The 16,106-nt window shown below is 37.5% G+C and overlaps 1 protein-coding gene across 3 annotated transcripts in view; it reads right to left on the bottom strand.

Moving 5' to 3' along the window:
• NSMAF (neutral sphingomyelinase activation associated factor) overlaps positions 1–14,243 on the bottom strand; it is a 68,598-nt gene extending 54,355 nt beyond the window's left edge. For 2 of the 3 annotated variants that reach the window (XM_051970155.1, XM_051970156.1), the window contains exon 1: positions 14,018–14,227. In XM_051970155.1, the coding sequence (XP_051826115.1) occupies positions 14,018–14,076 (59 nt within the window). In that variant the 5' untranslated portion in view covers positions 14,077–14,227. Of the gene's footprint in view, positions 1–14,017 lie in introns of all 3 variants that reach the window. The other variant, XM_051970157.1, reaches the window with a different exon arrangement.
• Positions 14,244–16,106: the final 1,863 nt, after the last annotated feature.

Raw genomic sequence — 16,106 nt, 5'->3', positions numbered from 1 at the left:
GTCTTAAAAAGGGAGCTATGAAGCTTGAATAAGATTTTATATGTATAACATATATATATAGTACTTTGAATTCTTTAAAACAGAATATAAATGTCAGGTACCATTATTAAAATTAATACTTCTGTATAATTTCTGAAGTTAAGGAAAGGGAATAGATCTGTAATATTGATGAGGTCCTGAATGGTGGCTGTGATGGTCAGAAAAACTAAGAATTGATAAAAATTATTCCCTGGAGCAGACAGGAAGGTGGCTCTGATAATTTAGTTTAGTCTCCAGGTCTTACCCTTACCTGGAGGTAATCCAGTCAGAAATCCAAGTTATGTCAAGTCCCTGAGGCTAAATTCTCCCTGTAAGACAACTTATAGCCCATAACTGTCCTTTGGATCAGTCTACCACAGCACTCTGCCTTATGGTATCTTTCCCCTTCCTCTTCCCTCATGCCTCCATTCTGCTTCCCAACCAGACTTCTCTTCCTTACAGCTAACTAACTCTTTTAGGTTTTAAGTTTCTTCCAGATTTAGCTTGCCAGCTAAGTACAGGCTCCAACGTCATGGAGTGGCCCCTTTCTACTGGGTAACTGTGAGTTCCGCTGAGGAAATTGCTTTTCATATGCTCTCCCACTCTTTCATGTTTACCATTCCCAATATTTATTGTACCCCTTCATTTTGTCTTTAATCTATTCCCCCAAATAAATCTATCTTTTGCCAAAGAGAATTCTTCACATGATGGAACCCCAACTTTTGGTGCCCGCCATCATCTGGTGCCAAACCCCACATCACATAGATCACATCAATATCACTGATGAAAAAAACTTTGGGTAAGGAACTTCTACCAATGCAGCTCGCCTCATAATATTTTTCTTGCTCTACAATGCCCAAGTCTGCAAAGCCTCCCCTTAACCCACCTTCCCTTCTTTGTGAGGGCCTTGCTTGTTATTTACTGAGAAAATTGAGGTTCCTTGGCATGATCTCATTCTTTTATTCTCTTTATCTTTTTAAAACTTGTTAAGTTGCTTTTGCACCCTTAGACAAAACACATCTTCTCCAGATTTCATCTTAATCACCACTTCTACCCCCAGCCTTCTACCTCTTTCCTATCAACTGGTTCCTTTCTTACTTCCTTCAAAAATGTACATGGTTTCCCCACCCTAACCACCCCTCAAGATATTTATTGTCTCCTCTACTTTTCTCAGCCAAACTCCTAAGGGAAACAAACTCTACACATTGCTTCTACTCCCTTTCTTCTCATTTACTCTTCATTCTTTGCCATTTGCATTCTGACTTGATCACTCAATTAAAACTATCATCCCCAAAATTAACAATGACCCCTCAACAGACAAATCTGAAGGTCTTTTCTCAGTCCTAATCCTCTTTGTTGACATTTCACATGAATTCCCTGATACTTTCTCCTCTCAGAGATTTCATGACATTGCCCTTTCCTCATTTGCTTTCTTCCAGTCTACTGCTCCTCAGTGGCTCATCAATCACTTGATAAAGTGCCTTAACAATGGATATTCCCCATGTATTTGTACCAGATCCTTTACTTCTCTTCTAAAGCTTTCTGAGCCCTCAATAGCCCAAACAATCTTATTTCTGCAAGACACCAACATTGTCAGTTTCCTTTATCCTTTATTTCCTACAAAATTCATCTTGTCCCCTTTAATCTTTCTGTCCTTGAAACTCCCCTCTTTTAATTAAAAGAATGAGTATATTCCCAGTCATGTAATTTAAGTATTCGTTTGAAGCCATCATTGACTTTTCCTCCTCCTTTACCTATTACATCTCCATTCAGATACCAAATTTGCTGGAATCTACTTTCATAGAATCTCCTAAATCGGTCCCTTTTACTCCATTTACACTAGCAGTACCCTAATTTTCACCCTTCATTACCATTTTCCTGGATTATTGTAATGAGCACTCTAATTTCTATTCTTCCAATCTCTCCTCTCTATTCCATTTCCAAAAATCATCCGCGGCTTTCTGCTGTTTCTGGAATAAAACCTACACTCTAGAAATTGAAGTTTAAGGTCCTCTACAATCTTACTCCAATCTATTGTTTAGCTATTGTTTCACAGCAGTTCCCATCCCACAGTATTCATTCTAGCCAAACTGGATTGTCAGGTCTTGAAATCAACACGATTATCTATCTATCTCTGTATAGTTGTACAACACTTATTGGATGCAAAACCGTGGATAAATTATTTAATGTCTCTAAATCTGTTTCAAGACTTTACAAAAATAGAAAAGATCATGCAACTAGTATCTTCATCCTAGGCCTTTCAAAAAGCTCAATTGAGATGAGGCATTAAACTCAATTATAATAATTAGAATATTCCCTGCACCTGGAATATAATCGCTCATCTTCACCTTTCAGAATCTTCCTTTTCTTTCGAGATTCAGCTCAAGCACCATTTCCTTCAGCCTTTCCTGCTCAGGTCAATCAAAAGGGTCACTTCCTTCCTCAAACATACCTAGAAGTCATTTGCCTAGTTCTCTATTTAGGCCCCCCAAATTTCCTACTTACAATCATATTTATTTTTATACACATTCTCATTCTGTCCAGTAGAACATAAAGCTACTTAAAGAGATATTTTTTATTGTTACTTTTCTCAGAACCTAGCTCACTGACTTGCCCAAAGTAACCATTCAATAAATGTTTGTTAGGCTAAAGTACTATTTTGAAAAGCAGGGGGTTCAAATGAAAGATAAAACTTTCTAGCTGAAGAAAACATTTTGAGAGTTTGCTAATAGCTATATGATTCATTCACTCAATAGCTCATCTGGGAAGCAAGTTATCAATTGGGAAAAAATTGACTTTTAATCCATTTTCCCAACTCCTAAAAAGCTTTTCAAACAATTATTTCAAAACTTCATAGTACTTATCTTTGATTTCTCTTTCTACATTCAGTAAGTTGGCTATTAAATCCTGCCAATTCTACCTCTGACACATCTCTTGCATCCTTCCTTTGCTTTCTTAAAATATAACAGTGAAGCTGGGAATATGGGTGACTTGAAAAATAGAAAGGAAAACATTTAAGTCTAGTCCCATTTTCTTCCAAGAGAGTCACATTTCCACCTTCTTACCATGCACTTTTACAACAATCCAAATATATTCCAGGGTGAACTCTTCACTTCCCAACTAAAACCTGCTTCTCATCCTGACTTAACCAATTTTGAATCACTATCTTCCCACTTAAATTATTATATCCCTCTTACTAACTTATCACATTTTTCCTTGCACTATAATTATATGTGTATACACATACACACACACACACACACACACACACACACACACACTATCTTCGAATAGGAGACATGTTTTATTTTAGTTTCTTGCATACCTTTCAGTGTCTAACATAACATCTTATACAAAGTCGGTGCCTAAGAAATATTTCTTAAATAAGTTAATGAATACTAAATGTAGAGATTAAAAGTTAAATCAAGATGTAGATGACAAAAATTTCCAAAGACAATTGAGGGTATAATACACAAACTCATGTTATGAACAAAGTATTTATAAAGACCGAGAAATACTTATAAAACAAATGATTCACCATATAAAATGCTCTAAAATGCAGGTGCCTCATATAAAATTTAGGATCACTGATGTTTTAGCTTGGAATATGACAGCATTAAGTTCAAAGCAACAACCAATAATTAAACATATGAGGTTACAAAGATAATAGCTTACATTTGCATAGTATTTTATGTTTCCCTAGCATTTTACATATATGATTTCATTTGATTCTTACCAGTGCCTTAAAATAAGTAGTACAATATTATGACCACTTTATAGATGAGGATACTGAGGCTCAGAGTGGTTAAGAAAGTTAATGTCACACAACTATCAAGTGGCAAAACTGGAGCAAATCTAAGTCTTCTAAGTCCAAAGGTCTTTTCCATAAGTAGGTCAAATAGCAGATGTATATTTTTTTTAAAAAGTAAATAGTGTTTGATTTTTTCCATTTTCATTTAAAGATAGTTTTTAACATTCATTTTTTATAAGATTTTGAGTTCCAAAACTCACTCTTCCCTCCCCTTCCCCAAGATGGTGAGCAAAGGTTATACATTGAACACTTTTACTGTATTGTCATGTTTCAATTATTAAAACTTCTATAAAACTTTACAATTTTTCCAAGATGAAAAGAGCTGGAAACTAGTCAAGGTCCCTAATTAGCATCTCTCTTTTAGTATTTTTTATTCTCTAGAAATAGTTCTAAATTCTTCAACTGAAAATTGTCTGTTTATATCCTTTGACCATTTATCAACTGGAGAATGGCTTGATTTCTTATAAATTAGAGTCAATTATCTATATATTTTGAAGATGAGGTCTTTATCAGAACTTTTAGCTGTAAAAATAGAATTTTTTATTCTTAACTTAAACACAAAAAAAGAATATTCACATACCCAACAGATTACCCAAGAAGGAACATATATGCAACTATGAATCTCCAAAAATATAAAATGATTCTACACTTTGCTTTCAAGATTGTCTTATCTGTGCTTCCTTCTGCCCATGTTTAAAAAACAAGTTTACCTCTCTGTGCATTAAAACAATTTTCAGTAGCCCTTTTTTTAGGTAATCACTACTACCATAATCCTCCTATTCTCCTTTCAAGTTCCTACATAATTAAAACTCAAAAGAGAAAAAAAAAAAAAAAAACCGCTATACCAAATAAATATACTCTAGAAAAAACAAATCCACACAATACTCACTAATCAATCAACAAATTATAATTGTCAAATATGTGCCAGGCACAGTGCTACTTTGGACACAAATACAAAGAATGAAACAATCCCTAGTTATAAGAAGCTTCCATCATAATAAGATAAAGATAAGATATAATAAAGATAAAGATATGATAAAGAGGAACATGTAAAAACACATACAATTTAAATTAAATACAAGGTAATCTGGGTGGGAAGTGATTAGTAATCGGAGGAAAAGAAACAAGAAAAACTTCACATTGAAAATGACACCTGAACTTCATCATAAAAGAAGAAAAAAGGAGTCTCTGAGACAAAAGTAGGAGTACATTCTAGACAGAATTGTATTCTCATTATATACCAATGCAATGGTAAGGAAACAGAAGATGGAAACAAAAAAGTTTGTCTGAAATTTAAAAAGCTAAATTTATATCTTAGGATCCATATCTAAAAATGTCTCACCTTGTGTTCATCTCCTTTGTCCATAGATCGGTAACATGATCCATCATATATTTTTTTGCAGATTAGTTGTGCTTCAAAGTTTTTTTTTTTTTTTTTTTTTTGGGGGGGTTGTTGTTGGTGGTTTTTTACTCTGTTATTCTTGTATAAATTGTTTTCATGTTTGTGATTACTTCCTCTTCACTATATAAATTCATACTACACAGGATTCTTTGAAATCATCTGCAATTTTTTACATCCCAGTCATATTCCACTATATTGATATGTCACAATTTGATATGTTATTTCCTGAATTATGCTCAACTCATTAAATTCTAGTTCTTTACTCTCTCCCCCTCCCCCCTTTTTAGAACAGTGGTATTGCCTTTGCATAAATTTTTATGGTGTTGCTCACTTTACTCTGCATCAATTCACACTACACTGGATTCTCTGAAATCATTTTTTGGTCATTTTTTACAGCCCAATTAGATTCCATTAAAATTTCAGTGAAAATTAGAGTCTTGGTACATGAAGGAGGATTCCTGTAGCCAGGAACTTCAAGGCAGTCAGGCTCCTACATTCTTGGCCAAGACACTTTGTGTAGCATTCAAAAGGCCTCACATCTGTGAACTACTGCTATTTTGGGCCTTTTTAGGCTGCATCTGTGTTCTCAATCATAAACACAAGGCTGCATTTAACAAGTCAGCATTTGAATATTATCTGTCAGAAGATTTTAGTAATGACTTAAAGATCATCAGGAATTTCAGGTAAAAGATGGCAATGATTCTAAATTCATAAGCATAAATTTCACTTTATAATATAGAAACAAAATGTCAGAATAGATTCTCTTGGTTTTTCAAGCCACTTAGCACGCAGGTTTCACTTTAAGGTTACACTTTGTGCTTCATTCACATACATTATCACATTCCACCATCATTAACAATCATGGGAGGTAAGAAATGCAAATGCTATTAAGCTCATTTTACAAATGAGGAAACCCAGATGGTTCAAAAGAGGAGAAAGGAATAAGCATTTATATAGCACCCATGTGTTAGGCATTGTGTTAAATGCTTTACAAATATCTCACTTGATCCTCATAACAACTCTCCCAAGGTAGGCCTGGTTAGTATACCCATTTTACAGTTGAGCAAACCAAAGTTAAGTGATTTGTCCAAGGTCTCTCAGTAAGTGTTTGAGCTCACATTTGAACTCAGTTCTCCTTAATTCCAGGCCCAACTCTTATCAACTGCACCATCTAATTCCCTCAGAGAAGTGATGTAATTCCTATAGGCCATGAGAGATGTAAAAAGCAATGTTGGAACTCAACCACTGCACCAGAACTGAATGTAAATATGAGAATATTTAAATTTTAGTAACTTAATTTGTCTTTACATACAACGTATAACAAATCATGTGGATTTTGATGGTAAGCTGGGAGGCTGCACAAAGGTAAGCAATCTATTCTCACATCTAAATTGGTGATGGATCTAAAGAAAGCAAACTTTACTGGCCACTGAGGCTCAATTCAATAAACATATAGTCACTACTTAGAGACTAGGCATTGTGCCAAGTGTGAGGCTACAAAAACAAAAACATAATCCCTGCCTTCAAGGAGCTCAATTCCTACTGAGGAGAAATATGTACATAAATAAGTAGATACCTACTACATACTACATACATAAGCAAATATAAAATAATTGGAGGGAGGAGAGACATCTAACTTCGGAAAGCAAATATAAGCATGGGAGGCAGTCTATGTAAAGACATGAAAATGGGAGATAAAAAGAATATATGGGAAGCAGTAAATTGGCCCCTTGAATGGAATGTAGTGTGCATAAGGGGTAGTAATGTTTAATTCTGGAAAGAGGCTAGAGCCAGATGGCCAAAGGTTTTAAATGCCAAAGAGTTTCTATTTTTCTGACATCAAGAGTGGGCCAAGAAAGCTTTCTTGGCAGGTGAGTTCCATATGCTTTAGGAATATTGATTTGGCAGCCTTTTGAATGATGGATTGTTACAGGAAAAGATCATGTGAAGGGAGACCAATTAGGATGCTAGTGAAATAGTACAGGTAAGATGTGAAGGGGGTGGGGGAGGAGAGTCAAACTTGGGTTAATGACCAAAGAGTACATACAATTATAAGAGATGTGACTATGAAGATAATTTTGTTCAGTGATTCAGGTGAAGAAGGAAAGTATAAGAGGGAGACAAACATTCTCCTAAAGTATTTATCTGCATCACAGAAGATATAATGAAGATACAGTAAAGCTCTCCTCACATTTCTATTTAAAAATGACCCTCAATTACAATAAGCTTGGGACTTTAATCTCCATAGAAGTACTACAAATATTAGATGAGCTGTCCCTGAAGAGAAAAAAAAAGTAGAATTTAAGAAAACTCATATATTCCCTGGATTACAACATGGATGGGTGGTTAGTGGAGTTACTACCTCAACAATTATTTCTCAAATGTAAAGGAAAATGAACAATTAGCTTAGTCCAGAATCGAGTAATCAAGTTAGAATGCATCCAAGAAACCCCAGACTATGTGCAGATACTTCAAAGCGCTTAATGCCACAAAAGCTCATGTAATACTCCATCTTCCCCTGTTTATGGAATCATAACATGCAGAGAATCATAGCATGCAGAATCTTCAGACAACCAACATTATATGTGACCCAAAGAACAAAAAGACAGACACGAGAAACCTAAATTGAATGTTACCAAAAATTGTCTTATATTTAAATAAGAGTAAATAAAAACTTTTAAGTGGTATTAAGATCTGGTATTACAGATATAAATAACTGGAAAATGAGTAATAATATCATCTACAGAGCAAGCATGAAACACTAGGGTAGCCCCAACTCCAATACTGTGACTCTAAGTTCGGTCTCTTGACTGTAGAGTAGAATTTTTTTTTTTGTACCATGCTCAGATGATTATTGTGAAGAAAGTACTTTCAAGTGTTTAAAATATGTGGGTTTTATTATTTCTATTATGACAACAATTGAAGAATACTATGCATATCAAAAAAGTTTTATAAGTTATGAAGTGCCACATAAAGGTGTTATTGTTATGTTCAAAGTAGTAAGATAACTACCAAAATACTAAGATCATTAAAAATTATAATAAATTACTTTAAAGTAATACAGAGCAAGTTTTAATATTCATTGCTTTGTCAACCATTATCAGCTAGTGCACAATGAATATGTGACTTCTAGCCAAATCCTTCCTTAATAGGAAGCAATCAAATTCCAAGTGAAATCAGGAAACTTCCCCAGCAGAAAGAGCACTTATAATCTAATCTTTTCTTCTTCCCCTACATCTGGAGACAACAGTATATTTAAAGACTACACCTTTTTAGAAATTAATAATCTAAATTTAAAAGAAAAAAACTTTCTTTGATACATTTAAAAACTATTTTTATTTGACCTTTTAAAATATTTTAAATTTTAATTTTAATGTCACTATATTAAGACGCTATTTCCACATCTCATCACATAAATTCCTTATAACTGGGAGGTGAAATTCTAGTATTTAATCTCCTGAATCCAAAAAGATACTTAATAGTAAGAGAAAAAGAGGTAAAGGGAAAGGGAAAAGCCTTAAGAACTCTGTTGAGCAGATTCCACACTATTCTGAAAACTTTTACAATTATTCTTTTCTTTCATATACATAATGCAGCTTTGTTGGCTTCTCTTGATCAGAAAAAGCCATGTGATCAGCCAGCAGCAGCCAAGAGACTAATGTGTTACTCACAAGAAGAGCATCATCTTGTAAAATGATCTCTCTCATGTTTTGTTACCCTTCCCAAGTTTGATGACACTGATCCCTAAAAATGAATAAGCAAAACCTGCATAGATTTCTCTCACCATAAACACACATACACACCCCAGAAATACTCCTACTCTGACAAGTTATTTTTTTTCACAGAAAGTCAAAATGAGTAACACAAAGAATTAAAAACAACAATAACAACAGAACTTTTTTTTTTTATTGAGAATTCAATGACTCAGTAGGTGAAGCATAACAGGTTAGGGTCCCTGTTCCCACATGGCTCTGAGTCAGGCAGGAAATTTGAAGCTCTCCCTACATACTGCAGTATCCTTGAAGAGTACTAAAGTGAGAATGAAACTGACACCTGACCAGGATGTTAGTTGTCAGTGGTAATTAATGGCTGCATGGTTGCATCACACTAGTAATGTATCAAATGCTCCAAGAAAGCATTAATAATGACAGGTAAAAGAGATGGACTTGGAATCACACACTGAGTACTAACCAGCTACTTGACCACGGGCAAATCATTTACTATCTCTGAGCCTCAGTTTCCTCATCTATATCATAGAGATAACACAACTACAGGCCACGAGTAAAACTTTACACACAATGATCTCATCTGATAAGAATGTCAGTTATTATTAGTATTAAGTTCAAAAAGAGAATTCACAGATTTCAGAGAAAGGACAGGAAGCCACGAACTAGAATTCTCCAAGTAAACCAGCAGGAAAGTGCTCCAAAGTGAAAATTTGAAGACCCAAGGAGTGTAGAACAAACAATTTCAGTCAAGGATTATTTACTCTTCCTTTGGATTCTCAGCACTTGCCACACTGACTTACATCAATGCTTTGCTAAATTGTTCACGTTAATTTTGGCCTAAGCTCATACTACTAAAGAAAGGGATTGATAGACATTTTGGGATCCCAAGGTTTTATGAAATACTTGAGGTAGGGTCTCCATAATTTGTAATTCTACTCTCTTTTATAAGGAACTTTCTGCCTTCCTCCATACTTTCCAAAGACATAAAAAAAAGAGATCCTTAAACTTGCATTTTAACTTAGAATAAGAAAGGTAAAACAATGAATCAAAAACTAGGGTAAAGAATAGTAAATAGAAAGTAATGTTATTTAACCTCACCTGGGGGAGGGGAGGGAAGGAGGGTGTCTCACTAATCCTCAGTAATTCTTCTACTTATCTTTCATCAACTCCTAATATGATTTCTTATAACTGTTCTTTTAAATCTTTTCCTCTCCCCCTCAAAATATTCAAATCCCAATCTCATTCTCAGTTGATGTGACCACTTCTTTTTTACTGTGGTGATTTGGCAGAAGGTCCCTCAAATCCCTTCCTCCATTCCTCAAAAGTTATCCATATTGCTAATTCTTAGTTTTATTCTTAAAGGGATTTAAAACATATAATGTGCTTTTCTCCCAATAACCCTGTGACTAGAGTACTATTACACTCATTCTACACATGAAGAATTTAAGACTAAAAGGCCCTAGTCCTTTAGTGACTCTATATCCTTTCTACACTTCACTACTAATCACCTTCCCTCCTGCCTCAAAGTTAACATGCTGCTTCTTTTCTGGGACCAATATCTCCTCCAGATCCCTTTACTGAGCTTTCTTCTCTAACTTTTTTTTCCTCTTTGGTGTCTCTACCTCTATTTCCGGGGATTCTTAATCTGGAGCACTTTTTAACATTTTGATAATTATACTTTAATACATTTGATTTCATTGCATTTTCTTTTACACATTTACAAACACTTGAGCAGGGCTTTACCAGCCTAAGGGTCCATGACACAGAGTGATAAAACCCAATTCTACTGGTTCTATCCTTAGGTCTCTGCAAAATTGGGATTGAGGGAAGGGAACCTGCCCTTGATCCTGATACTTTGTTTGTCTATTAAGATATTATATACTTCTGGTTATTTTCCTACTTCTTTGATTCCTACTGTTTTTGTTTTTTTTTTCTTTAGCTTCTCTTCCTGACCCTTTAATGTAGGGTTATTCCACTAGACTCCACAAAGTTTCTGTCTTTAACCCTTTTTCATTTTTCAAATGCAATGAAATATTAGAGAACAATGCAAACTTTGAAACTCTGTATAAATGTGAGTTATTATTCTTTATTATTATTGTCTTCCTTACAGCTTCAACTATGTTCCATGCAGATGCTGTCCTGGTCCAGACCTTCAATCCAAGCTATCCTTCTGGGCTCCAAACTGCCTTTCCAACTGCCTATACCTACTGAAATCATTATCTGAAACCTTAAATATGTCCCATTTCACAATTTCCCTCCATTTCTGAAAAAGTCACCAAGGAAAAAAAATTCCATTCATCTTTGATCCCTTTTTCTCCTTTAATCCTCAGTCTTTCCAAAGTCTTTTTCAATTATACTTTTAGGAAATCTCTTCCCTCCATCCTCATCCTACTTCCAGCCCTCATCTCTTTTCCCAGATTCTGTAATAACTTCCTTTCAGATCTTCCTGCCTAGTTTCTTATTCCTCCAATATGTGTTTCTTGATGTGGCCACAGTTCTAACAAGGCAGCATGCTCAAAGCTCTTCAAGGACTCCCCACTACCAAGCAAAGATGTTCCAAACCCCAGTGTCAATCTGAGTAAACCACTCACCTCAGTTTCTTCATCATTGGGATTACATGACTTCTCTGCTTCTTTTCAGCTGCGCTGGGCACTGAAAACTAAACCAGCAGCTGATGCATTGTTAGATGCAGTGTCTTACCCACTTAGGTGAAGTCCTGGAGGACAGGCACTGCCTTGCTTTTCTGTTTATATTTCTCATGCATGTTAAGTGCTAAATTGGCTCTTCATTTGTTAAATCTAGTAGCTTAGGACATTCATCTTGGTATCCAGAGCTTTCCACACCTGCCTGTGTCACAGTTCTCTTTTTCCAAGACTCTCCATTTGGGCTGAAGTCCACTACATACCCTGAATGCATTCTGACTTTCTCACTTCTTTGCCCCCAACATAGTCTAAAAACTCCTATCTTTTCCTAAAAATACTAACTATATTTTAAAAGTCAAATTTAAAGGACTACATCTGGGATATCCTCCCAAATACTAGGCTCACCCTCACTACCATATCTCTCCTTTCTCAGAGCAGGGCAGGCAGGCAGTATGATAGGATGGAATGGTTCTTCTTCCTCATACTTCTTGGCCTCTCTAATAGTGTTGATCACTCTGTTCTCTCCAGGTTTTGGGGCCACTGCTCTCTACTGGTTCTCCTACTACCTATCCTTCATCCAGATCACATCCACTACTTCCCCCAGATTCTGCCTGGATCCCTTCCCATTTCCCTTTTAGACTATTTTATTTGGTGATCTCATCAAGCAACCCCTATGGATTCAAGTACTATCTCTATGCTGATCATCCTCAGATCTATCCAATCCTAACCTTTCTCCTGACCTTCATTCTCAAATCTGTCTTCTTTCGTCTTTGTAAGTGCCCACTATCCCTCTTAAACTCACATTTCCCAAACTTCTGATCTCATTTTTTCCTCAAACCCTTTCATCTTCCTAACTTCCCTATTAGAGTTGAGAATATCATCACCCCACTCTAACCCAGCCACAACCTAGGCATCATCTCTTATCCCACCACCTGCCCCATATCCAATCTGTTGCTATATCACAAGAAATCACAAGATTTCTCATAAAAGACCTGTTCTAGATCTCACATTGCTGATACCCCAGTGCAGCTATTCATGACCTCATGCTAGAAGCCCTGTAATAACCTAGTTAGTATCCCTTCTTCCTTTGATAATTATACTGATTTTTCAAAAATCTGACCATCTCTCCCTGCAATTCAATCAACTTCAGTGGTTCCTTATTTTACTTCCAGAGTCAAATGAAAAATCCTGCTTGGCTTTTGAAGCCCTTCATAATTTGAACCCTTTCTATCCCTTAATTCCTCCAATGTATTCTTAAGCCGTAACACTGATCTCCTTACTTATTTCTTGAACACTGAACACTCCTCCCTACTAAAGACTGTATCCCAAAGCCTGGAACTTTCTCCCTACTAATTCCACCTTCTTCCTTATTACCTAGCTTTTTCAAGGCTCAACTAAAGTTCCAGTTTCAGTCCTTCCTTGATTTTGGTGGCTTAATCTCTAAAAGTGTCTCCAACTCATATGGGATCAATCTTGTTTGTACACAGCTGTTCCCATGTTATCTCCCTATCAGAATGTGAACTGAGCACACTTGCTTTTTTTTCTGCTTTTTTTGCTTTTCATGTTATCCCCAACACTTACCTAGCACAATGCCTGGCACATAATAGCCAATAATTAAATCCTGGCTGACTCGACCTGCATGAGAGCTAGATTTGGAGTCGAGAGTTTGGGGGTTCCAATTCCATTTACTGCTCTGTTTCTGGGGCAAAGTCACTTAGTTCTCTGGGAACAGTTCTAAAATGCGGGGATTAGATGACAAAACTTCTAAAGTCTCTTCTGGCTCTAAATCTAGGATCCTGTCACCTCCGTAGAACAAGTAAAGAGGTCGAAGCTTTGTGTTAAGAGAGGGTTCTCCGAGCTGAGTCTACCCCATCACCGGAGGCCCTTTATCCCCTGCTGCTCACACACTTACAGCCCCCAGAGCAAAGGACAGCTTTGAACAGATTCTATCTCCAGATTTTAAAAAAATCTGCCTCTAAACTTTGAACCGCTCGCAGGCAGACACTTTCCATCCCTGTGTGTACCGGACCATTCATTCTAGTGAGGGGGGAGGAAAGGCCAGAGAGGCATCTGGAGCCAGAGGCCGTCACCAAGAGTGAGGGGAGGGAAGGGGGAGCGGCGGCAGCTACACTCCCAGATTTTGGGAGGAGGGCTCTCGTGCCCGCCCCCTCCCCCCTCAGGCAAGGCCTGCCGGATTGGGGGCGGGGGGAAGGAGGGCGAGCCTCCAAGAGGGGGCGGCCAGAGAGAGAGTCCTCCCCACCCCCAGCCTCTCTTCCGGGTTCCGGGGCCGCGTGCCGGCAGCGGGGAAGACTGGTCATGCCAGGCCCTCCTTCTCGGCCCCCAGCCCCGGTCTCTGGCCCAATCTCCCTCCCCCCGCTGCCGGCCCCTTGCACTCTCGGCCCAGAAGGTCACTCACCGCTCTTTGGAGTAGAGCTGCAGCTGCTGCTCTCGCTGCTTCTTGCGGATGAAAGCCATGGTTCTCTGGGCTTGGGGCTCCTGGGAAGAGCCCGGGAGCTACAGGAGCCCAGCAGAGCAAGATGCCGCAAGCCGCCCTCCCGCGGCGGGCGTGCGGACCCGGGGAGGGAGAAGAAGGTGGTGCTTGTAACTCCCTCCCCCCTCCCTCCTCCTCCCTCCCCGGACGCCTTCGGTGGCGCTCCGCCCTCGCCGCTCGCCAACGCGCACGCGCTGAAGCTCCAGCACTCTCTCTGCTCCTCTCTGTCCAGCCTCGGGCGGGGTAAGAGGGAGTCTTAGCGCGAGACTGCTCTAATGTTCGGCTGTGCGCGTGGGTGAGGCACGAGGGCGCGAAGTTGCCCCCGCTTATCTCTAAGTAAGGAGGATGAGGGGCGGGGTGTCACCTTCAAGTCACGCTCCAGGGAGTCGAGGATGTGGCCCAAACATCTTACGGAGTCCCTGCTAGGAAGGGCCCCCTGGTTTTCAGGTGGCCGACCCTGGTGGCCTCCGTCTCCATCCTCTTCCTACCTTCCTAGTTTTAGCTGATCACAACTACTGCATTGCTGCATTTTTATTAATATTTTTATCATAATGTCCCCAGTAACATTTTCCCCCTCCTTTAACTTTTTTTTTTTAATGTCTTGGATTCCTCTGCCATTTTAGAGCCGCCTAGGGAGCACTTCTCAGAATATTTTAAATGCATAAAATAAAACCATATAATTACAACGGAAATACCTTATATGAATAGTTTTTTTTTTAAAAAAATTAAGTTAATGGGACCCTAGTTTAGGGAGCCTGTTATAGAAGATGGATGGTGACCCAAAGAGGACGTTTTTGGAGCCATTTTTGAAGTCAAAATGGTTATAAACACAGAAACTGGTCACAAACCAGCTGGGATGGGGCCAAAAGGGGGAAGGAGGGAAGGAAAAATATAATCATAACATATAGTTTGATGGACAGCCTATAGAATTTGTCCATAAGTATGTATATCTGGAGCAGATAGTGCAATGGACATTAAGGGATTCAGAGTTAAACAGGAAAGCAGATTGAATTATACTTTCTGGAAATTGCAGAGCTTCCTCAATTTTTCCCATAAAAATTTTTATTAGTGTTTTTAATGTTACTTCTTTTTTTCATATCATAGTTTCCCCAGTAACTTTCTCCCTCTCTCTCCCAGAGAGTTATCCCATATATCAAATATAATTTTTTCAAAGAGGAAAAAATGAATGGAAAAAATCTGGAAATATGTTTAATAAAAGTACATTTATGTATTTCTCATTGCAAAAAAGATGAAGTATGAGTCTTTTCTTATATCTTCTTTTGATCCATGTTTGTTCTTTATAATTTTAGTATACCTTTAATTTTAGTGTGTTCTTACAATTTACATTTTTGTAACCATTGTCTATATTGTTTCCTTAGCTCTGCTTCCTTTGTTCTGTTCAAATAGTTCTTTTCAGTTTTTTAGCATTTTTATTGTAATATTTCATTACATACAGATACTATAATTTGTTTAAACACTCTCAAATTATTGAGTAATTGCTTCCCCCCCCCCCCATTTCTTTTCTATCACAAAATGCTTCTACAAATATTTTGAGACAAAGGTGGACTTTCTTATCAATGGCCTTCCTGGTGTTTAAGCACAGTGACAAAGGGTACTCAAAGGGTTTGGACATTTTAGTCACTTTGTTTGCATAATTCTAAATTCCTTTCCAAAATACTTGTTCTGCTTTACAGGTGTACCACTAAAGCACTAGTATGCCATTTCCCCCCACAACCTCCCCATTTGACTATTTTATGTTTGTCTCTGCCTTTGCAAATTTGCAGGGTTTTAAGGTACAACTTCAGGATTGGTTTGAATTGCATTTCTCTTCTTATTTGTGATTTGAAGTATTCTTTCATGAAGTTGTTAATAGTTTGTAATTCTTTTGAGTACTACTGGTTCATCTCCTTTGATCACTTATCTGCATACTATATGTAGGGATAGTAAATTAATAAGGGAAATGTAGGATTGCCTAGCTGCAGTGAGGGCCCAATTGAAGTTGTGTAACATAAAT

The sequence above is a fragment of the Antechinus flavipes genome, chromosome 1 (assembly GCF_016432865.1).
Source record: "Antechinus flavipes isolate AdamAnt ecotype Samford, QLD, Australia chromosome 1, AdamAnt_v2, whole genome shotgun sequence".
NCBI lineage: Eukaryota > Metazoa > Chordata > Mammalia > Dasyuromorphia > Dasyuridae > Antechinus > Antechinus flavipes.
Note: the sequence above shows the minus strand (reverse complement) of the source record. Positions and strands in the feature narration are given on the sequence as shown.